General features: G+C 38.9%; 1 protein-coding gene across 1 annotated transcript; it reads left to right on the plus strand.

The window, feature by feature from the left end:
- The first annotated feature begins 143 nt into the window (after positions 1–143).
- Positions 144–25311, plus strand: si:ch211-67e16.4 (uncharacterized). The gene is made up of 9 exons (XM_057853191.1): positions 144–191; positions 5053–5511; positions 5620–5846; positions 5911–6033; positions 6170–6260; positions 15436–15635; positions 18158–18274; positions 18371–18446; positions 20767–25311. The coding sequence occupies exons 2-9, from the start codon at positions 5076–5078 to the stop codon at positions 20988–20990; spliced, it is 1494 nt and encodes a 497-aa protein (XP_057709174.1). The 5' UTR covers positions 144–191; positions 5053–5075; the 3' UTR covers positions 20991–25311.
- The last annotated feature ends 73 nt before the right edge of the window (positions 25312–25384 follow it).

Genomic DNA, 25384 nt, shown 5'->3' on the forward strand with positions numbered 1-25384 from the left:
GAGAGCGTGCATTTATTGGAAAGTTGTTTCAGGCTAGGCAAAAGATTTTTGGAGTCGGGGGATTAGAACACTTGTCAGTAGGTGGCGGTAAAGCAGTAAAAGTTATTCGCCAACCGCTAGAATGTAAACGAAGAAGACTGTACAACAAGAGAAGAAGAGAAAACGGAAGTCGATTGATATACCCCGCACCGGTACGGTTACAGAAATAGAATTTGTAACTTCTATCTGCCAGGAATTTGTCACGCCTGCACAAACGTTCCCATAGCAGATCGGTATGTCAAGTTTAATTTGCGATGTGACTACTCTGCTTTCTCGACTCATTTCGTTAAACAGACGAAACGAGGTCTGTCATCGTCAATAATCGTACGCATGTTATCTCCTTTAGCTTTCCTTGTGCATGTTTTTAACCGAATCTCCTCGTGTTTTGCGTTGACCAAAATCACAACAATGAAGTGCGCCATAACGGTGATTGTTAGCCGCTTTGCGTACACGCAAACGCAGCCTAGTGTCGTCTATTACCACTAACCTGGCAGTTTGAGTGAAAACGTCACATTTTGAAATTAAACTGTTGTCTTGTGTCGATGTGCAGTTTTTCTTAATGTACAAGGAGGACACTTGGCTTTTTAAAATAAGTGTTAACGATTACGGACGCTGGTGTATTTGTGTGACGTTATTTGTCCTTGATTATTTTGTTAGGCCATCGCTGGGTGGCTAAGCAGTAACTTTTCCTTTTATCACGTTTTAACCGTTAAAAAAAAAGGCTATAATTTTTTTATTAATTATATCTGAAGCCATAAAGTTCTGTCATTTAAGTTGTATTACATTGTGAGCTACAATGCAATTGATTACAAATAGACACACAGTCCTACTACTACAATAATAAATGAGCAACACTGGCTATTTTAGGCATGTGCCGGTATGAGATTTTGAAGGTATGATAACCTTAAGCAAACATACCGCAGTTTCACGGTACAACGGTATTGCAATTATAGCTCTAAAATGTTTTATTTTGATATGTATGGGTTTAAGAAAAACTTTTTCCATTGAACAGAATTTTTATTTTTTTTTAAATTTTGACAACATATTTGCAAATTGGAATATCAACATGAATATAATGTTAGAATAAATAACAAAGAATAAATAACTGAAATATTTACATAAAACTGAAATAGAACTAAACCCACAGCCACAGCTCAAGTCAACATTAGAACAAGAAAGAAAAGAAAAAAAAACGGGAGTTAAAATCAATTTGATTGTATATTGTTTATTTAAAACGCATACCCCTACTACTATTACCGTATTGGCCCGAATATAAGATGGCCCTGATTGTAAGATGACCCCCTCTTTTTCAAGACTCAAGTTTGAAAAAATACTTTTTGAACACCAAATTAATTTTCATACAGAAAATAATTACAGTACATCCAAAACAAATGATTATAACAATATATTTGAGAGAAAAAGCATGTTATTTTGCCTCTTTCAAATCTTAATATCTGAACATCTAAATATGTAAACTAAAGTGTAATCACATTCGTAAATGAATGGCTTCTAGTTTTTGAAATGTAAACCAATCTATTGTGATAAAACAACAAAATTGCAATAACTGCATTAACCACCAAAGTGAAGTCTAACTGTAACTGTAGTCTTGAAACAAATCTGAATAAAGAAAAACATTGCAATAAAATAATGCAAACTGGTTAAACTTGAGAGTAGCTGAGATCTATCATGACAAAACATCGCTTCAATGATATCTAGCGTCGTAAATGGGGAGAGTAGCTGAGATCTGTCATGACAGAACATTGCTTCAATGATATCTGGCGCCATCTAGCGTCGTGAATGGGTATAACGTCTAGACCGCGAATATAAGACGACCCCCTCTTTTTCAGTCTTATTTCAATGCAAAGAAACACCTTCTTATATTCGGGCCAATACGGTAATATTAGTTGAATATTAATGGAGATAGAGAGCAAGAGATAGAGCGGGTGTGTGAGAACGAGCGCGTGTGTATGACTCGTATCATTATTTACACATTATATGCACACACATCCAACCTCTCTCAACACAGAAAGTTGCCAGAGAGAAAAACCATCAATGGCTATATTATGAAAATGTTATTTTGAACAGATGTTTACAATGGCGGAATACTTTACAAAAGTAGGCTAATGGTAAAGACGAAACTCGTCTTGGCTAGGCATGTGCCGGTATGAGATTTTCACGGTACGATAACCATGAGCAAAAATACCGCGGTTTCACGGTATCACGGTATTGCAATTATAGCTCCAAAATTTTGAGATGTATGGGTTTAAAAAAAAAAAAAAAAAAAAAAAAAAATCCATTGAACAGGATTTTTTCAAAACATATTTGCAAATTGGACCATGAATATAATGTGAAAATAAATAAATTAACAAAAAATAACAAATATTATATCAAATTAAAATAAATAGAACCTAGACTATACCCACAGCCACAGCTCAAGTTGCTCAATATTAGAGTAAGAACAAAATAATTGCTATAAAAAGTAAAAGCACTTCTAAATAAAATTTAAAATATATACTGTATAACTTTTTTTTGAGGGGGGAAGCTCAAGTGAAGTTTCGCCATTTTCAGCCACTGTGTCAACTCTAGTCTACATGATGCCATGCCTTTGTGTTAAAAAGAACAAAGAATTCATAAGTTAATAAGTTAGTTAAAAATGTATAAGTTGAATATTGTTGAGGAAAGGTTTCATCTAAAAAAAAAAATTAAAAAAAAGTGAGGAGTGAGACCTCCTCTCCCAATTAGCGATCTTTGACGCGATTCTTTTTCTTTCCCCCCTGCATTCAAGCTTTTCTCTCACTCAGCGGCTGTGAGACATAAAAGAAGCTGCTCTCCCAGTTTAGCCTAGGCTAACATTCGTCTTTGTAAGTTTTAGTTAGTTTGTATATTGAATTTGAAAGGAAAATGTGTGTTTTGTTTTTGGCGAACTTTTTAATGGAGCTACTGCTATCCTGTTGAACCTAATCACACGTGGAAAAATACAATTGTACAGCGTTTTAAATGTATTTATTTGTATATTTCACCACGATTTGAGAGCTCAATAAATTGAAGAAAAGTACGCCTTGTGTTTGGAGGATTTGTTTTTGGGTTTGCTGGCTGTTTAGTGACACTCACGGCAACAAACGGGAAGGGATGAGCGGTGCCGCACCAAGCCACTTCGGCTGCATTTTGGCACATGAAAAATAGCGAATACCGTACTAAGGTATGACGGAAAATTTTAGTGGTTTTGAAACCACGACGTTTTCACACCACGGTAAACCGTGAAACCGGTAACCGGCACATGTCTAGTCTTGGCATGCTAACTTGCCACGTTATCTGCCTAGTTAACAGGCTTACTTTATAGTATTTGTTTTACCATTGCTAGGCACACTAAACACGCTGAAGTGAACTCTCGGACCTGGTGGGAAACATTCATGACAGCGTTTACTTACCTTAGATTTTGTGTAAAGTGACGGATGATAGTCACGTAAAGGTGAAATCATGTTGGAGGTGTTGCCTGCGCATCGGCGGTCCTTCTTCCTCTAAGCCGCGGCCGTCTGTTTCTTTTCGGTAGCTGAAGTACTCCCATACAAACGACTTTGTCTTTTTTTGAGGGGGTAAAAAAAAGCCCAGGTGTAGTGTCACTGACAGAGCAATAACCAGAGAGGAAGGGGTGCGCACTGCCGCTCCAAGCCACAGACTTCTCGCTGCATTTTTGGGACTTAAAAAATAGCTAATACCGTACTACGGCATGACAAAAAATTTTAGTGGTTTTGAAACCGTGATGTTTTCAAACCACGGTAAACCTGAAACCAGTAACCGGCAATTGCCTAGTCTCTATATATTTAAATTGATAACTATTGGTATTTAGCTCTTTAATTTCATCTCCTTGAAACATCAGCAGATGTAACCAAATTAAGTTGCAAGTGATCTTAAAGTACCGTAATCTTCGGACTATAAGCCGCCCCCCCCCCCCCTCATTTTGATTCCTGCGATTTATTGTCCAGTGCGGCTTATTTGTTGATTTATTTAGGTTGATAGGTAACACTTTCTTTGAAAGCGTTGTCATTAGATTGCCATAAGACTCAAAATTATGACATGACACAATCATTGGCATTAATGAATACTTATGACAGATGTCATTAAGTATCATCTGGCAAATTATGTCACTCCATTTGTGTCCAGCTGGGATCTTTTACATTTATTCAAAAGTGAGATAATTTGCTTGATGACACAAAATGACATCTGTCATAAGCATTTATTAATGCTCAAGGCTTTGTTCTGTCATAATTATGATGATCTTATGACAGTTTCGGGGCGCCACTGTCAAATAAAGTGTTAGCAATTACCATAGCTAGCAATTAATGTAACAACCGGAAGACTAACTTAAGAAATAATTAGCACAGAACATGAGTTTTGATTGTTATTTATATCTGTTGCGCTGCAATGCATGCTAAGAGGCATGATGGATGACAACAGTGTTGACAGCAGGTGGCAGCAAAGGTTGACTGTCTCCATGTGAGCAGTGATGACCAAATGAAGCTTCTTTGCAGCCAGTTGGTTCAAAGCTTCATGGTGGTTCATTTGGCCTTATGATAATCGTATGATGCCGCTGGTACGCCTTATAGTCCAAAAGTTACGATAAAATAATTGTGCTTCCAGATAAATTTGAAAGGTCTGGTGAGATGGATGTCAGCATCGCTGTCTCCTTGATCCGAGGCCAAATGGGTGCAACAACTGAAACAACTGGAAGAGTAACTTAAGAAACAATTAGCACAGAACATTAGTTTTGATCGTTATTTATATCTGTTGCACTGCAATGCATGCTAAGAGGCATGTTGGATGACAACAGTGTTGACAGCAGGTGGCAGCAGAGGTTGACTGTCTCCACATGTGAGCAGTGATGGCCAAATGAAGCTTCTTTGCAGCCAATTGGTTTAAAGCTTCATGGTGGTTCATTTGGTCTTATGACAATCGTATGATGCCGCTGGTACGCCTTAGAGTCCAAAAGTTAAGATAAAATACTTGTGCCTCCAGATAAATTTGAAAGGTCTGGCGATATGGATGTCAGCATCGCTGTCTCCTTGATCCGAGGCCAAATGGGTGCGGTGGTGGAGCGTGCGGTAAATGGCGCCGTGGAGACCGTGCTGGCTGAGATGCTCAAGGTGGTGGGGGTTAAATTCGAGGAGCTGAAGGTGCAGCTGGCGCTCATGAAGCGCGAGGTGGCGACGCTGCAGCGTGAAAAAGTCCTGAAGGATAAGGAGAACGATAACGTCCGAGCAAAGCTGCGATACACTGAGTTGAAATTGAAGTACTACAGACAAGGTGTGGAGGAGGAACTGCAGCACCGAACTTCCAACACGTCTTTGGTACGAAGCCACCAGCCCAAATGTCCTCCTGGACAGACTAGTGGTACCAGTGTCTCCTCCACTGGAGCGTCACCATCGTGCTCCTCTCAGACATCCACAGCTGAAGATCCACCAACAAGCAACCGAGGTAAGCCTTTGGATGTCTATACTGCGTTATTGACTTCCTTGTCCTCATTCAACATCACCAAACACCCACTTTGAGTAGCATTATTTACATCTGCTTGTGTCTCTGCAGCTCTGCTCTGTCACGTAGACCAGGATGTTCCTCAGAGGATAGGAGGAGAAGGTCAGGAGGCCGACTTGAATGCCACTGCGCATAAACACTTGGATGGCAACGAAACCATCTTGAACCTGCCTCCTTTCCCAACCCATGACGCTGGTCAGGAGTCTGCCACCCCACCTCTGTCCCCTCATGGCTCACCGCAAGCCGATAGCTCTACCCTGGCTGTCTCTACAACACAGGTGATAAAATGGAAAAACTGTAGATTCAACTGCCAAATGCAAATAAATGACTGTTTCGATGCAGGTGAAGATGGAGGAGGAAGATCAGCAGGTGATCTCCATAAAAGAAGAGCCGGAGGAGGAGCAGGAAGTGATGTCATGCCTACTGATGGACAAAATGATGAACCAAAACCTGGTCCAGTCAGAGGTGATAATTTTTACTAGATGCCATTAAATTTAGCTGCAGATCTGAATACATTTGCTGAATTTGCAGTTTGTCCATTTGTGGACAAGTGGGAACAAGCAAGTGTCTCAGTTACACAGTTGTAATGTGTTGTTTTCAGGTAATGATGTCTGGGACACAGTGGTCAGGATTACAGACCAGCCAGAATAAAAGCTCCTCAGGCTTCAGCTCAAATGAACCAAGCCCCTCCTGTGAGTGCTTTACATACCTAGCAGAGACTATTGCAAATTTAAAATAATACTCTGGAGTAGGGCTGCAGCTATCGAATATTTTAGTAATCGAGTAATCGACTGAAAATTCTATCGAGTAATCGGATAAAACATTTTTAGGTAAAGAGAAATTATAAATATACATGAGAAAAAGACATTTAATCCAATATTGAACCATTTTCAGTCAATCATTGTCTTTATTTTCGATGTACATTGTTGATAACAGCCAACAATTGCATCTCAGATTTGCCTAGGGAAAAAATTCTATGCTTTCACTCAAAAAACTTCTAGATCTTATAAAAAAAAAAACAACAACATATTTCTTACCTAAAAATGTAGTTACGCTTGATAACACACATCACTTGAAAGATACGTGTTTTTCCCACGTGTTTCATTTGAATTTCCATTTGTGTCAAGCTGTTTTTAAAGTTCTAGTTAAGTTTTAAGTTAGTCTAAACTGTAAGTACTGATAGGATTTTGAGTTTTTGCAGTGTTCAAAATAAATGTATGATACCTGCTGTATTGGAGCACATTAGGGACCAGTGCTACTTGGTGTTTTTTTCAGCAATGACTACTGAGCTTAAACTGACAGTTAGCTTTATTATGTTTTAATTTTACACCCTCATCACTCTACAGCGCTCTGTTTTTGCAGATTAAATAAAGACTGTATGTAAGACACGTTAGCCATGCATCGACAGTGGTCATAATCAATAGAAACCTAGCCCTCCGAAGGGCTAACGTTACGTGAGCGAGTGACAGTAACGTTATATTTATTAGCGCCGAGAAGTCTACTGCCTAAAGATGGCGGCTGTTTACTAACGCTGCTCAGACGCGGCCGAGTCTGTCATTTGGCATCTAGTCCTAAATGCATGCGATATCTATTAGACGCATCAGACACTACCTGCTACCACGCTAGCATCACACGGGCGTAGTTTGTAGCGCCTGTCGGCTGCAGTAAGTTTAAAAAAAAATTTTTTTTAATTGCTTCTTCCCCTACGCACGTGACGTCAGCGCGTTGTCCCGCATTAAAAGTAGTCCGGGCAAAACGTGATGCTTAGAGCTGGCAAAATTTAACGATTTCTCGAGGTGAATAAAATTACTCGGATCAGTTTTTTAACTCGAGTTACTCGAGTTGCTCGAGTATTCGTTTCAGCTCTACTCTGGAGTAGGGCTGCAGCTATCGAATATTTTAGTAATCGAGTAATCAACTGAAAATTCTATCGCGTAATTGGATAAAACATTTTTTTTTTAAGGTAAAGAGAAATTATAAATATACATGAGAAAAAGACATCTAATCCAATATTGAACCATTTTCAGTCAATCAATGTCTTTATTTTTGATGTACATTGTTGAAAAAGCCAACAATTGCATCTCAGATGTGACTAGGAAAAAAAATTCACTGCTTTCACTCCAAAAACTTCAAGATCTTATTTAAAAAAAAAAAAACAGCATATTTCTTACCTAAAAATGTAATTACGCTGGATAACACACATCACTTGAAAGCTACGTATTTTTCCCACGTGTTTCAATTGAATTTCCATTTGTGTCAAGCTATTTTTAAGTTCTAGTTAAGTTTTAAGTGAGTCTAAACTGTAAGTACTGATAGGATTTTGAGTTTTTGCAGTGTTCAAAATAAATGTATGATACCTGCTGTATTGGAGCACATTAGGGACCAGTGCTACTTGGTGTTTTTTTTTCAGCAATGACGACTGAGCTAAAACTGACAGTTAGCTTTATTATTTTTAATTTTACACCGTCATCACTCTACAGCGCTGTGTTTTTACAGATTAAATAAAGACTGTATGTAAGACACGTTAGCCACGCATCGACAATGTTCATAATCAATTGAAACCTAGCCCTCAGAAGGGCTAACGTTACGTGAGCAAGTGACACTAACGTTAATATTTATCAGCGCCAAGCAGTCTACTGCTTAAAGATGGCGGCTGTTTACTAACGCTGCCCAGACGCGGCCGAGTCTGTCATTTGGCATCTAGTCCTAAATGCATGCGATATCTATGAGACGCATCGGACACTACCTGCTACCACGCTAGCATCATGCAGGCGTAGTTTTTAGCAACGTCTGCGTAGTTTGTAGCGGCTGTCGGCTGCAGTAAGTTTTTTTTTTTTTTTTTTTTTTTTTTTTTTTTTTTTATTGCTTCTTCCTCTACGCACGTGACGTCAGCGCGTTGTCCCGCATTAAAAGTAGTCTGGGCAAAACGTGATGCTTAGAGCTGGCAAAATTAAACGATTGCTCGAGGTGAATAAAATTACTCGGATCAGTTTCAAACTCGAGTTACTCGAGTTGCTCGAGTATTCGTTTCAGCTCTACTCTGGAGTAGGGCTGCAGCTATTGATTATTATTATTATTTTTTAACTCTTTATTTAGTTATTTTTATATATATATATGAACAACAGGAACAAAGACAGTACAAACTAACATAAAATAACAAAATAAAATAGTACAAGGGGGGCATATAAATTCTCATTTAGTTGAGTGAGCATTGTCTTTGTCTTTGAATAATGTCCATTTTCTCCAGTTTTGCGTAAAGTCACCTGCTTTGATTCGCAGATGAAAGGTCCTTTTCTCCATCACGTAGATCTCCTCCATAATGTCCATCCAGTGTCCTGTTTGTGGAGCATCACTTTTTAACCAGTTTCTTGTAATGGCCTTCTTATAGGCGACAATCATTATTTTGAAGAGGTACCTATCTTCTTTCATAACAACTCCTTCTGGGATCAATCCCAGATACAGAACCCGTGGGTCCCTGGGAACCTTATAATTTAAGATGTCCTCCAAAAGTCTAATACTATCGTCCCAGAAAGATTGTAGTTTGGCACATGACCAGAAAATATGACTGTGATTGGCGTTATAGCTTCCACATTGTCTCCAACATTTTTGTTGTAGTCCAGTCTGTTTGCTTTTAATTTGAGGCGTGACAAAGAAACGTGTCAGATTTTTCCAGCCAAACTCCCGCCAGCGTTTGGAGCTCGTAGAGCTGTGTTGTGTTTTGCATAATAGACTCCAATCACACTCTGAAATTTTGGTCTGCAATTCACCTTCCCATTTAGATTTTATATACAGTGAAGTGTTACCATTACATTTCTGTAGGCATGTGTATAGTTTAGAGACAGCTTTGGAAGGCATTTCCTTATAGGCATCCGTCATCATTTTAACCAGCACATTGCTCTCTGATGATATAACAGTTTTCACTTGTGTATCAAAAAAGTGTCTGAGTTGTAAGAAACGAAACAAGTCTTTGTTTTCTAGTTCAAATTCGTTTTTAACCTTTTCAAATGATTTAAAAATATTACCTTCTGTCAGTGTGCATATGGCTGTAATACCTCTATCTGTCCATGTTGTAAAGGTTTTGTCAGTTTGTCCTGGTCTGAAAAGAGTTGTCTGTGAGGGCCATAGCAATAACCTGCAGTCCCCTTCAAGTTTATATTTTCTAACTATGTCCGTCCAAGTTTTTAGTGTTTCGGAAAGAGTGAAGTTGTCGTCCTCCTGGTGTCTGTAGTGTTTTCCTCCTAACCTGGTCTGAGGTAAACTTTTGTTCTGGGTGAGTTCTATATTTTTCCATTTAGCATAATATTCTGGAGAACACCAACATACCATATATTTCAACTGAGCAGCATAAAAGTATTCTCTTAAATTGGGTAACGCAAGGCCTCCATTTAGTTTCTCTAGTTGGAGTGTTTTGAATTTGACTCTAGGTCTTTTGCCTTCCCAAATGAATCGCGAGATCTGCTTATCCCATGCTGTAAATTGAGAGTCTGGGATCCGAACCGGTAGAGAGAGGAATAGGTACAACAGTCTAGGTAGTATATTCAGCTTTATTGCCTCTATTCTTGAGCTGAAATCTGAAGTTATTGATAGCCATTTTGACAGGTCTTTCTGTATGTTGTTGTTGATTTTATGGTAATTTATCTCATATAGCTTATTCAGGTCTTGTGTAATAAAGACTCCAAGATATTTTATATTTCCCAAGTCCCATTTTAATTTATATTTCTGTCTGATGGAGCTGCTCGGTGTGTAGTTCACACACAGGACCTGTGTTTTAGTTATGTTTAGTTTGTACCCAGATTTCTGGCCAAAATTATCCAGGACTGACAGAAGTTTGGGAAATGCTGAGTCTGGGTTTTTTAAGTACGTGACAATATCGTCAGCAAATAATCCTATTTTATGTTCTTCTTGTGCTATTGTAATTCCTTTAAGTTCGTCATTCTGTCTAATTTCCTGGGCCAGTGGCTCGATGAAAAGAGCAAATAGAGTGGGGCTCAGACAACATCCCTGCCGGGTGCCTCTATAGAGTGTAAAATTATCTGTTAAGGTGCCGTTGATCTTAATTCTGGCAGTTGGCTCATTATAGAGGGATTGGATACATTTAATGAATTGACTGCTGAAACCCATCCTCCCCAAAACAGAGAAAAGAAAGGGCCAGCTGACACGATCAAAGGCCTTCTCTGCGTCAAGGCTGATTAAGACTGCACTTAGTTTTTGTTTATTAATTGTATCTATTAGTTGTATTGTCCTTCTAATATTATCTTGGGTTTGTCGGCCTTTTATGAAACCTGTCTGGTCTCCCTCTATTAGCTCTGGCAGTAAATGTTCCAGTCTTTTGGAAATTATTGAAGTAAATAATTTTTAATCGACATTGAGGACAGAGATTGGTCGGTACGACTCGCAGTACTCTTTATTTCTACCTTCCTTGGGGATTACAGATATGACCGCTTCATTCCAGGAAGGGGGGATTTCAGCGTGTTTGAGTGTCCAGTTAAAAGACTCCAACAGTAAAGAGGAGACCTCTTGCCTGAAGATTTTATACCACTCATTTGGGTACCCATCACTCCCAGGGCTTTTATTACTCTTCAGTTTACTGATGGCCTTGTCTAGCTCTTCTTTTGTTATTGGTGAGGTTAAAGCTTTGTTTTGGGTAGTACCTATGGAGGGAAGATCCAGTTTTAACAAATAGTTTTCAATCTCCATCTCGTTTATATTCTCGGGTGACGAGTACAGCGTTTTATAGTAATCTTTGAAGGTTTTTTGAATTATGTCTGGTTCATATATTATTTCATTGCTGGATGGTTCCCTGATTTTGTGTATTGAGTGTTTAATTTTTTGTGTTCTGAGACGCTTTGCCAGAATCTTTGTGGCTTTGGGTCCGGATTCATAGAATATTTGTTTTGTAAATCGTAATTTCTTCTCCATTTCTTCAGATACCATATTGTCTATGTCTTTTTTTACTATTTTTATTTGTTCGGCCAGTTCGTCACTATGGTCAGTTTGTTGCTGTGTTTCTAGTTTTCTTAGCTGTTGTTGTGATTTTTCATATTTAAGCCTTTTTATTTTATTTATATAGGAAGTCCTTGAGATCAGACGACCTCTTATTACTGCTTTGACAGTGTCCCAGACTATTGTTGGGGCAACCTCGTTATCTCTATTTATGTTAATACATTCTTTGATTTCTCTCTTTATATCTTCCACATTTGTCTTATTGTTTAGAATTCCTAAATTCAATCTCCATAGAGTTTTTTTATTTATGTTATCCAGATTTATGGTTAAACAGATTGCGTTGTGGTCCGATACGTCTGCAGTCTCTATGGTACATTCTTTAACCCGATGTCTCTCTGTGGTATTCATCAAAAAATAGTCAATTCTGGAGTGAACTTTGTGAGTTGCTGAGTAGTGTGTATAGTCCCTCTCTAGTGGATGCAGGTCCCTCCACACGTCAAACAGGCTGGATTCCTTAATTAACATATTCAATCTTTTGGATAGGTTGTGTTTGTGTCTTCTGATACTTGTTGTATCCATATTATAGTTTAAAATAATGTTCCAGTCTCCTGCACAGACTATAATTTCCTCACTCATTGATTCAATTTGATCAAAAACAGATTTTAGAAATGTTTTGTCGCTCTCCGGTGGAGCGTATATATTGATTAGAGAGACTAGAACACTGTCTATCCTACCTTTGACAATCACATATCTGCCCTCTCTATCGGTTTCTTCTTTGATTAGTTCGAAATTAACAGAGTTAGGTAGCAATGTTATTACACCTCTTCTTCTGCTGTTCTTACATGAGCTGTAATAGGAGTTCACATAGCCCAGCTTTTTAAACTTTTCATGTTCTTTTTTTGATAAATGTGTTTCTTGCAGAAACACTACACTTGGTTTAGCCTTTCTCAGTTTTGCTATAACCTTACTTCGCTTTATGGGGTTACCAAGGCCATTCACATTTAAAGATATTATTTTATGTGACACACTCATTTAAAGTAAGAAGAAATCAGTCGCCCCGTACACATAAGAAAAACAGTAACAACATCAGTAGAACAACTGACTCTAACATAACAGAAATACCTGGAACTCCAAAGGAGGAGCAGATTTCTCTCCTCCTCCATGACCCCGTTGGTGGGTCTAGGGTAAAACCTGTCGTATGGAAAGGGCCCTATGAGGGGGTTCAGTAGTGAAACTACTACCATCCTATGTGTCCAACGGTCTCAGTCCTGTCCCTGGAGCCGCTCCCAGCGCAAAAACGTTAATTCAGAAAGTGAATTATGTAACCAACATATTACTGCTCCTGAAGCCGACTTTCCTTTCACTCCGTGGGGCTCCTCTGGAACTCCCGGAGCCTCTTCTTAGCTCTATCAGCCGCGGTAGATGTCCCTCCCTGCGGGTTCTTGCCTTGTCGCTGCCAGCCAAGCAGCTCTTTCAGCCGGGTCACACCGGGGTCCACCTCGTCCTTCGCGGCGGGCACCTCCACACTGTAGCCCCGTCTCTGCAGCTCCCGTCCCGCGTCGTGCGCGCTGGTGTAGGTCCGGACTCCGCTGTCCCAGTGGATTCTCATATTGGTGTAGGGGGTCTGGAAATGTATCCCCTTCGCCTTCAGGCATTTCTTAATGTCGTTGTATTCCCTACGCTTCTGCACGATCTCTGCAGCGTAGTCATGGTCGAAGAATAGCGGGCGGTTACCGAGCTGGATCTTACCCCTTTTCCAGGCTTCTCTTAACACGGTTTCTTTAGTTGTGAATTCCTGGAAGTTAATGATGAGGGGTCTTGGGGGGGCCTCTGGTCTTGGTTTCGGGGCGAGGGAGCGGTGAGCCCGCTGTATCTTTAGGTCCATGTCTGTGGGTAGTGGCAGCTCACGTTTGAGGAAGTCTGAGACGAAGCGCATCACGGAGCTTCCCTCTTCACCCTCTCCAACTCCAAAGATGCGGATGTTGTTTCTTCTTGACCTGGACTCTAAATCTGTGAGTTTTTGTTGCAGAGTTTTCTGGTGTTTTATAGCTGCTGTGAGCGCTTCGGTCATTTCCACAGCCAAGTCCTCCACTTGCCCCACTCGTGTCTCCGTCTCGCCCATTCGCTCCTTCAGCCCCTGCAACTCTTCGGCCAAACCATCGAGTTTACTGCTCACTTCTGTGTGAAACGAGTTAATGTCCTTTCTCACGTTGTCATTGTCCCCCTTCATCTCGGATTTTAAATCTTTTATCGCTTCAAGTAGGTCTCCCGGTGATATGCTCGTTCCGGGGTGTCCTGTAGCTCTACATGGGTTGCCGCTAGCTTGCGTTGCTACTTTGCTATCTTTGGTAGCGGAGCTGTTTTTGTCTTGATTTTTCGGCATTGTAGCTCTTGTCTGTTGAGTCTTTTTGTTTCGGCTTCTTTTTATCTATCTAGATTTTCACTTTCTGCTAGAATAACGAGTCTTTAATTAAAGTTATTGAATCTGCGCTAGGGAGCCTCTCAGCACACGTCCTTCTACTCCATCTAACACCGGAAGTCCCCAGCTATTGATTATTTTAGTAGTCGATTAATCGATGAACAAGTAATCGGATACGAAACAAAAAATTAAAATACCTGAGCTGAGCCTCAAACGGTATCAAAAAATATGGGGATCTAATTGCAACAAAAGAACAATTGGCTAACTTGCATAGCAAAAGTCGGCTAGTTTAAATGCTATAGAATGCTAACAGTTTTTTTTACAATGCTCTTAAAAGTTAGTTCAAACACATATCCCCACAAAAAAACTGCTAAATATACCTAAAACTTAATTACGAATGTATTAAAAAAAATATTAGCTCAAACAAAAATTTAAGCTTATGTTGGTCTTAACAGGGCGCGGCTGGATTCAGCCATGTGAAACGAGTGGTCATATTCACTGTTGCCATTAGAAGGCAGTGTATCCACCCAAATCAATTAAATAAAATGCAAACACTTTCAATACCAACCATTTCAACGCCACTTTAATTAAACGAATACTCAAAGCAGCAAAATTTAATTGGAATCCTTTTTCTAATCAAATTACTCGAGTTAATCGATTAATCATTGCAGCACTACTCTGGAGGAAATAATCCAAATTGGAAGCTTCAGGTAAAATCTCATAGAGTGATTTTGATAATATTATTGCCTTATGATGTCAAATGAAAGAATCTCAAATTTGAGCCTCCCATTTTAAATGTAAGTATGTAGGAATTACACTTTAATTATTTATTCAATGTTCCTAATATTTCAATGGACAGTAAAGAAACATTTTTTTTTTTTAAAATACTCCTAACACGGTTCTCGATGGTAAAGCCTAAATGTTCCCATTTTAAGTCTTTTGTCAGCCAATGAAAGGTATTGTTTTGATCCTGTGTTTTTGAAGGATGTCCCGCCCTCCACCAATCAGCCAATTACGAGATCTGTTTTGTGTCTGCGTCCAGGTTGCCACACCTCAGTAATCTGTAGGCTACTAAGGGTGCTGCAAACAGTATGAATTAATGTTATCGACCCCTTGAGCAAACAAATACCAATCTCAAATGAGTCATGACAAAATCAGAAATAAGACAAAGATATAGTACATTGGTGATGCTTTCAATCAATGACGACATCTGAAAACGACGACAAAAATTGGCGGTTGACGCCAAAGTTGCCCAATTTCTCTTAGACAATTGATGTACTATGGTATGGTTGATGGTAAACTTACATTGGGAATATGACCAAACTTGATTCTCCATTGCAATAAAGTGCGTTGCAGACTGCTATGTAGCAGTTACTGTACACTTAACACCACTGTGTTATATATCAGTGGGAAACGAACATTGCAAACATGAGTCAGAATAACAGAAATTCATTTATTCAAATCCAAATGTATTTGACTTCCAACTCTTTGTTCACTTATGCTAGATGCCACACCTCAGGCATCCTTTCCGGCCATTGCCCCGGCACCTCCGGGCTCTCCACGCCAGATGGTGCGCGGTACATGGACCAAAGACTTGAGCTTGTACGAAGAATACAAAATGCGGCGCAATGAGCTACGCCGGCGAAGCCTCAACCGGCGGCGAGAACTCGAAAAAACGCTTCCTCAACCTTTGCTGGCTGATCTGGTGAATATGTTTTATTTATTTCCAGTGTTGTTAATCTTACTGAAAAAAAGTAATTAATTATAGTTACAAATTACTTCTCCCAAAAAGTAATTGCGTTACTAACTCAATTACCTGAATGTAAGAGTAATTAGTTACTTGGCAAAGTAATTGGTGATAATTACTTTTTTTTTTTCCTCAAAAAAAAAAACAAAACAAAAAAACCATTGGCCATACTATGTGAAGTTTTTTGTGGAGGTTTTTGGTACAATTGGCCCGAGCCCAATTCTTTACCCTAATTTACTCTTTACCCTGAATCAACTGTTAAAAGATGTTAAAATTGCTCCCATTATTTCATTAGTTCCCTTCTCTCTACTTTCGACATATGAAAGTTTTAAAACTGTTTCATCATTTAAAGATAGATTCAAATCAAGATCTTGCCGATTTAGAAGTCTTTTAGATAAAAAGTTACTTAGGTTCGCGAGGAAGGTTCTCTACAACAGAGCCGTCCTAAAAAGCCTACTGCTTTAAGATGGCGGCTGTCATTTTGCATCTAGTTATATCTATATACAGTATATGTGATATCTACCATGTCTACCATATCTACCATAACATGCGGGCGTAGTTTGTCAGCTATCGGCTACAACATGAATTATTGGAGCTACCTAGCATCGCGTTTGCTCGGCGTCACAACTTTCTTGCCTCCTCCCCGCTCCTGCTCTGCTCTTTCGTCTCGGTGAGTCCGTCTCCCTCAGACTTTTCGACCAATATAGTAACGCATAGTAATGCATGCCTTTCCGTCCTCAGTAACGGTAACGGCGTTGCCAAGATGAGAAAAGTAATTAATTAGATTACCCACTACTGAAAAAAATAACGCCGTTAGTAACGCCGTTATATTGTAACGCCGTTATTAACAATGTTTATTTCATGAAGTGTATCCAAACTTTAAGACAAGGCACACACAAAGCTTGTTCAATGACATACAGAGCACTTAAAAGGAAAAAAATATATACAGTGCCCTCCATAAATATTGGCACCCCTGACAAAGATGTGTTTTTTAGCTTCTAATAAATTTTTTTAAATTCAAATAATATGGGACCTCAATGGAAAAAAGGGAAAAATCCAACCTTCAATTCAAGTGCATTCATTCAGTGGGGAAAAAATCCCACATAAAGAAAAAAATATTTGACATCAAATAATGTGTGTCACAATTATTAGCACCCCTGGTGTTAATACTTTGTACAACCCCCTTTTGCCAACAAATTAAGGTCCGGGGACTGAGATGGCCAATGGAGGAGCTTGATTTTGTGTCTGGTGAACCGTTTCTGTGTAGATTTGGCCATATGTTTAGGGTCATTGTCTTGCTGAACGACCCAGTGATGACCCATCTTCAGCTTTCAGGCAGAGGGCAAAAGATTTTGATTTAAAATGTCCTGGTATTTCAAAGCATTCATGATGCCATGCACCCTAACAAGGTTCCCAGGCCCTTTGGAAGCGAAACAGCCCCACAGCATCACTGACCCACCCCCATACTTCACAGTGGCTATGAGGTGCTTTCTAGCACGCGCCTATTTCGTGGCACGCCAGACCCACTCAGAGTGTTTGTTGCCAAAAAGCTCAATCTTGGTCTCATCTGACCAAAGCACACCTGGGACCGTGTGTATTTTTGTGTGATGGCATCATGCATGCTTTGAAATACCAGGACATTTTAAATCAAAATCTATTACCCTCTGCCCGAAAGCTGAAGATGGGTCGTCACTGGGTCTTTCAGCAAGACAATGACCCTAAACATATGGCCAAATCTACACAGAGGTTGTACAAAGTATTAACACCAGGGGTGCTATTAATTGTGACACACATTATTTGATGTCAAATAATTTTTTCTTTATGTGGGATTTTTTCCCCACTGAATGAATGCACTTGTATTGAAGTTTGGATTTTTCTCTTTTTTTTCCATTAAGGTCCCATATTATTTGAATTAAAAAATATATATTAGAAGCTAAAAAACACATCTTTTTCAGGGGTGCCAATAATTACGGAGGGCACTGTATGTACAGGTAGTCCCCGGGTTACGATGAGCTCCTTTCCTACACTGGCGACGTAACCCAAATTTCCACGCAAATCTGAATTGACCATTTAAGTACCCCTAAATCTCAAAATAACCATCCAAAAACATGTATTATACATCATTTTAGTGTCCTCGCCAGACATTGGAGTCCTAGCTAGACGGCAAGCTAAACTCCGAAATGACTATGTCAGATGTCCGTGTGCTTTGCGGACTTTATTCAGCTGCTCATGACATCAACACTTGCCGAATGAAACAAAAATGAAAAACAAACAAATCTCCAAACAATAGATTTTTTTCCTAAAAATCTCTAATGATTTGGCAAATTGGTCCAAAATAATGACATAGCTTGAGCATAACACACTTTGGGGTGTTTTTTTTAAAAAAATTTATTTAGCTGGAAATTGGGTGGGGATGGAATTATGAATAGTTTGTAGGAGCACTCAGTTATTTGAGGTAAGATTTGATTTTTCTTTGTAAGGTACGGGAGCGGCGAGAAAAGACCAGACTTAGGGTGGCCAGATGGCGGGCAAAGCGAAAACTGCAAGCTTGTCTCAACCAGGCTCCCATTGGTGGTGACCCCACCACTCAATTCAAGGTGACTGGGGGCACTCACACAGCATCTTTGGCAGTGATAAAGTAATAGTTGTATCACTTCTTGCATTCTTTTATTATATACAATGGTCATTTACAGACACACGGTGGTGCAGTGGCTATTTCCCAGGATGGTTTTGCTATTGCGGGTCCTCAACAACACAAAGTACCTTGTGGTAAGATGAAACACACATCATTTACCGTATGGGCCCGAAAATAAGACGGCCCTGATTATAAGATGACCCCCTCTTTTTCAAGAAAAGAGACTTTTTGAACACCAAATTAATTTTTATGCAGAAAATAATACAGTACATCTGAAACAAATCATTACAACAATATATTTGAGAGAAATAGCATATTATTTTGCCTCATTCAAATCTTAAAATCTGAACATTTAAACTAAAGTGCAATCACATTCGTAAATGAGTGGCTTCTGGTTTTTAAAATGTGAATAAACCAATCTATTGTGATAAAACAATAACTGGATTAACCATCAAAGTGAAGTCTAACTGTAACTGTAGTCTTGAAACAAATCTGAATAAGGAAAAACTGCAATAAAATAATGTAAACTGGTTAAACTTGAGAGTAGCTGATCTATCATGACAGAACATCGCTTCAATGATATCTGGCGCCATCTAGCATCGTGAATGGGTATAATGTGTAGACCGCGAATATAAGACGACCCCCTCTTTTTTCAGTCTTATTACAATGCAAAAAACATCGTCCTATAGTCGGGCCAATACGGTAATTCAAAATTGAAAACTGAATTTCCTGAGCATGCTGCAGCATGTTCACTGGTGTCTTGTTTTTATTGAGGTTACTCACCTGATTTTGAGTCTCTACGGATACAGAGTCCTGATACGATACTGAATTAAAAAAAAAAATTTTTTTTTTAACAAAAGTACCAAACATGTTATAATACTGTACTTTTTACAGTACTTTTCCGCTGTTTCCGGGAGTGTTGCGGAGAATAAAACGTATATATTTTGGTTTCTTGGCAATGCCATTGTATTTCTGGATTATTTTGTTACTTTTTAGCCCCTAAAAAGTAAAAAAAAAAAATAGGCCTGTAATGATAATGGACAAAATTAACATTGCGAAATACTGTATATTGCCAGAAATCCACACTTTCTTTTTGTATTGGATGCACCCAACTTTTTTCTTCAGGTACAAAGGTGAGTAGTAACGCGTTACATTTACTCCGTTACATTTACTTGAGTAACGTTTTGAGAAAAATGCACTTCTAAGAGTACCAGTAGTTTTACTAAGCCATACGTTTTGTTTTTTTTACTTGAGTAGATTTTTGAAAAAAAAACGCTACTCTTACTCCACTACTTTGAGCTACACTAGTTGTCACATTTTTCCTCTTTATTCTACAAATTAGATTTTACTCCCCCCAGCGATGCCAACAGTAGCTTTCGGTTTCACCAATGAGATGTTGCAACAATAATCACATGACTACATTATACCAATCACTCAAGCTTGCCGTTCTATTATCATACCTGCTTGTTCAATCACGTGGCATTTTAAAGCACCGTAAAAAAAATAAGGATACGACATGGAGTTTTGCCTTCAACATGACTCGAAAGCACAGATTTTAACCTCTCCTAGTTTTTATTTGGCACGGATTGACCACGGAAACCTGAGATATCATCATTTTAATTTCATCATAGGAACTATGAAGGAACTATTCAGCTATTGAAACTAGGAACTATTTTTTTCCACGAGAGGGCACTCATGCTCTTTGGACGAATGATCCTTCGGTTTTGCAAATTTTTTTTCCTCTCGCTGGAAATCAAATGATTTTTTTTTTTGTATTTCTTTGGCTCAATGTGGTTATGTAATAGGATATAGTACAGTATAATAATAACCGTTCATATAGATAACGTTGTGCTCAGAAAAAAATACCATTGTTTAAAAAAAAAAAAAAAAAATCAAACATCGTAAGAAGTTAAAAACAATGTTACTCATTACTTGAGTTTTCTTTTCACCAAATACTTTTTTTTACTTGCATTTGAGTATATTTTTTTGGATGACTCCTTTCACTTTTACTTGAGTGATATTATTTTGAGGTAACACTACTCTTGAGTAAAATATTTTGCTACTCTACGCACCTCTGTTCAGGTCCACCAACAAAAACTGTAAACACCCAGAACTGTGAAGTGGACGTGCTAACCAGTGTTCCACCGTGCCGCCTTCATAATGTGAATTATTTTTAAACAAGAACAACATTAAAAAATGCTCGTCTTTAATAAATGCTTTGAGTGAGTCCACTCAAATTCACTCACGCTGCCAAGAACAGCCTCTCACTTGAATGAGTTGCCACAGACTGGTGTGTAACAAACTAAACGATGATTGACACATTTGTATCTTTGATTGTATATCATCATCATCATATTGTGAGATCCAAGTAATTTCCTATGTAAAGGTAATTGTGAAATTCAGTTTTATCCTGAAATGTCAACATCTTTTGCATCCAATGTGTTCTGGTTTTAGCATCTACTTCCAGTCCGCCTAACAACGTGGTCATCTCTGCAATCACCACTTTCCCATTCGTTACGCCGCCGGCGTCATCCTCCCTGTTCATGAGGGGTCCTGATATGTCTGCGCAGGCCAATCAGCACGCGTTGATGTCAATGCCCCATACGCCTGCCCCCTACCCGCAGGTTAGCCTATCGCAGCAGAGCAAGTCTCTGACGGACACCAATGTCGACTCGTGAGAGTTCAGACTGAACAGTCTGCTAGTTGCACCTGTATCGCGCCGAGATGTGTTGTCATATCCTGTTGCACTGATCACAAACACTTAAAAAGAGACGTGGTAGAGCAGGGATGGGCATAACTGTTAATTTTAATTTAAAATTCGTGGTCAGGTAATCTTGTATTTTTTAATTTAAAGCCCTTTTCATGCCAAAAAATACCTGATAATGTTAATTTTTTTCTATATCATTTTATATTTTCAAAAGAATTCAAACAAACAAAACTCTTAAAAAATAGTGTTAAAATAGTCTTTAACTAAACAAGCAAACACTGAAGGTATTATTTCAATAGGCATGCCGAAGTTGAACGTGAAGTTGTTCAACTTTACAGAAAGCAAACAAGGCAGCTGTGCTTTTTAAAGCTTTTTACTTTCCTCACTTTTGACAATTTGCAAAGCTGTAACACACATATGTACACTTAGGTTCAAAACGACACACATTTGAACAATAAAACACTTGACAGTGGCGTTGAAACATCGATCTAGCCCAGACATGTCCAAAGTCCGGCCCGGGGGCCAAATGCGGCCCGTGGTCAAATTTCATCCGGCCCCCAGCCTCTGTCATAAAATCAATAACGTCTGGCCCGCACACAGACTTAATAAATTGGTCAGCAGTACTGCAACCAGCATAAGCAGTAGCTTACACACGAAATGCTGCTCCTCATTTACCCACTCAAAGGCAGCAGCACTTTAACCCTTTATTGCCAAATGTATCACATTTGATACACCGAAAATTTCATGATTTTGAGACTAATTTAGAATTTTGACATTTCTTTTTGGAAAAAACAAACAAACAAACAAAAACAACGATTGATGCAAGTCAACACATGCATTTGCAGGTTCTATGAGAAAAAAATGATTTAGCATGAGTTATAGATATTAGAGCGCTTATTACACATATTCATTTTGACTTTTCTTTTTACAAATTTGAAAAAATTGTTTCATTAGGACCTTATTTTTCAAATTTTGGGATTCTCTGATAATTGTTTCATGTTGCAGGTATTGAAGGGCTAAGCAACATTACCCCGTGTGACCCATTACTTCCATTTTCTAAAATGGCGACAATCAACAAAAAAAAAAAAGAAAGTTGACTGTGACGGCCGACGCTTCAAGGATAGGTGGAAATTGGACTATTTCTTCACTAAAATGCGCAACAACTGTGTCTGCCTCATTTGCAAAGAGACAGTCGCTGTTTTTAAAGATTTCAATGTTAGCCGATATTACCAAACAAGACACGTTGACGTGTACGGCAAGATTACAGGGAAGATTCGCAGCGAGAAATTGAAGCAACTTGAAGCTAGTTTAATTTCACAGCAGCAGTATTTCGCAAGAGCCCGAGAGTCGAAAGAGAACGCCACAAAGGCTAGTTGTAAGATTGAAATTATTCAATTTAAAAAAATAATAAAGCAAATGTGACACACTGAATGGCTTGCTAAAATTTGCTTAAATATATTGTTCTATGTAGAGGATGTCAGCCAAGGTCAGCCCCCTTTGCAAAAAGTTTGGACACGCCTGATCCAGCCTGATCAATATGTAAATTTAGTAGATTAAATTTGCCTAATTTGCCTAACAAAAGTCAGCTAGCTTAAACGCATTTACAATTCTCATATCAAATCGCTCACACGTAACTCCACAAACTGTAGCTCTAAATTTAATAATTACCAATGCATACACAAACATATATTAGCTGAAACAACTTACAGCCTTATGTGGGCCAAACCAGAGCGCAGCTGTCCTTTATCCATGTCAGACTTCTGAGTCTGCTTCTCAGTCATACAAGGCGACAGTCCATTTAGATCAACGCTGCCACCAGAGGGCAGTGTATCCTCTATCATTAAACTAAATACAGTGGTACCTCGACACACGATCGCTTTGACACACGATCTTTTCGACATCCGATGTAAAATTCGACTCGCCATTTCCTTTTACATCCGACGACATGCTCGAAATACGATGATTTAAGGCAGTGCCGCAGCTTCGTTTTGCCACAAGATGGGCGCACGACAGATTTTCTTGTGAGAGAAATCAACAAGTGTTCCAAGAAGGTTAGGGTAGGTGGTGAAAAAAGGAGAAGGTGACGCTGACCATTGAAATGAAGATCGAAATGGTAGAAAAATATGAGTCCGTGAACTGGCTCAACAATAAGGCCGTAGAATGTCTACGATCGCGACGGTCCTCTTCAGACCTCCGTTCGCCAGTCTTTATAATTTAACGTGACAATTATTATTGTTGTAACATCGCCAAAGACATCGCCAGCTTCGTCAGGTTTTTAATAATTTATTTCAGAGCTTGTGCAACATAACACGCCTACTGTCCGCTGCAGTTTCCGCCAACAACAAAACATTAAAAGAGAAAGTAAAATCTCGACCGCACCTTTCTTACTCTGTCACGTCAGCCACGCGGGGCGTTCAGATACAGCACGCAAAACACGTCCACCACATTAGAATCCGATTCGTTACATTATTATTCCGGTTTTTAGTAATAAATTGTTTTGCTATGTGTAATTGCCATTTGTCATCATACAAGCAGTATTTAAGGATTTAGTGTAGGTTTTTAGGTTGTCGAACGAATTAATGGAATTATAATTTATTCTTATGGGAAAAATCCTGCTCGACGCGCAACTATTTCAATTTACAAACAAGGTCGTGGAACAAATTAACTTTGGATGTAGAGGTACCACTGAACAGCACTTTTGGACAGTCATTTTGAGATTTAGGGGTATTTAAAGGGTTAATTCCGATTTACGTGGAAATTCGGGTTACTTTGCCAGCGTAGGAACAGAATTCGCTCGTAACCTAAGGACTACCTGTAAATGGACTAAAACATTATGCCCATCCCTGATAATGATACATTTACTTGTTTTAAGTGAGCATTGATAACCTCAATATACTCTACTGTTACAAAATGCACACATTGTTAACACTAATTTTCTCCCTGTTGAAATTGGAACTGTTATTGTGTATACTTTGTCCGAATAAAATAAGCGAGAAATTTGGCGTGTTTAGTATTTTTTTTTTCATTGAAATCTTTCTAAAACGTGTTTTGGTTTTTGATTAAATTTAATCTCAAGTGTCAAAAATAGAAATGACAGACAGACATCACACAAATAAATCTTTATTACTCTATCAATAAAACATTAACTGCCTTCATCAAAGGAAAGTCTCTCAAATAGAACATTTTAATGTCTTTGATTGTTGTAAAATAGGGGTACAGTGGTATGAAAAAGTATCTGAACCTTTTAGAATTTCTCACATTTCTGCATAAAATCATCAAATGTGACCTGATCTTTGTCAAAACCACACAGATGAAAATACAGTGTCTGCTTTAACTAAAACCACCCAAACATTTATAGGTTTTCATATTTTAATGAGGATAGCATGCAAACAATGACAGAAGGGGAGAAAATAAGTAAGTGAACCCTCTGCCTAAGGAGATATAACGAGCAATTGAAACCAATTTTTACCACACATTTTAAGTCAGGTGTGTGCCCACTCACTGAGTGGTTTAAAGCTGGCCTGCCCACTATAAAACACACACCTGGTAAGAAATGTCTTGATGAGAATCATTGTCTGATGTGCATCATGGCTCGGTCAAAAGAGCTGTCTGAAGACTTGCGATCAAGGATTGTTTAAAGCTTTGTATAAAGCTGGGAAAGTATACAAAACCATCTCTAAAAGTCTGGATGTCCATCAATCGACAGTCAGAGAAGTTTTCTACAAATGGAGAGTTTTGGCACTATTGCTTCTCTCCCAGGGAATGGCCGTCCACCAAAGATGACCCCAAGAATTCAGCGTGGAAAAATGGGTCAGCTCACCAACATCAACACCTCGTCCCAACCGTGAAGCATGGAGGAGGGAGCATTATGATTTGAGGCTGTTTTGCTGCCTAAGGGCCTGGATACCTTGCAATCATTATTGGAAGAATGAATTCAAAGGTTTATCAGGATGTTTTGCAGGAGAACCTGAGGCCGTCTGTCAGACAGTTGAAGCTAAAAAGAGGATGGATGCTGCAACAAGACTATGATCCTAAGCACAGAAGTAAATCAACTTCAAAATGGTTTCAGAAAACAAAATACATGTTCTGGAGTGGCCAAGTCAAAGTCCAGGCTTGAACCCCATTGAGATGCTGTGGCATGACCTAAAGACAGCAATTCATTCCAGACCTCCCACGAATCTGACTGAACTACAGCAGTTTTGTCGAGAAGAATGGGCCAAGATTAGTCCTGATTGAGGTGCCAGACTGATCTGCAGATACAGGAAGCGTCTAGGTGAAGTTATTGCTGCCAAAGGGGGGTGGGGGGTACAAAATATTAAATGTGACCTGTCATTGTTTGCATACTATCCTCATTAAAATATGAAA

The sequence above is a fragment of the Corythoichthys intestinalis genome, chromosome 12 (assembly GCF_030265065.1).
Source record: "Corythoichthys intestinalis isolate RoL2023-P3 chromosome 12, ASM3026506v1, whole genome shotgun sequence".
NCBI classification, from domain to species: Eukaryota; Metazoa; Chordata; class Actinopteri; order Syngnathiformes; family Syngnathidae; genus Corythoichthys; species Corythoichthys intestinalis.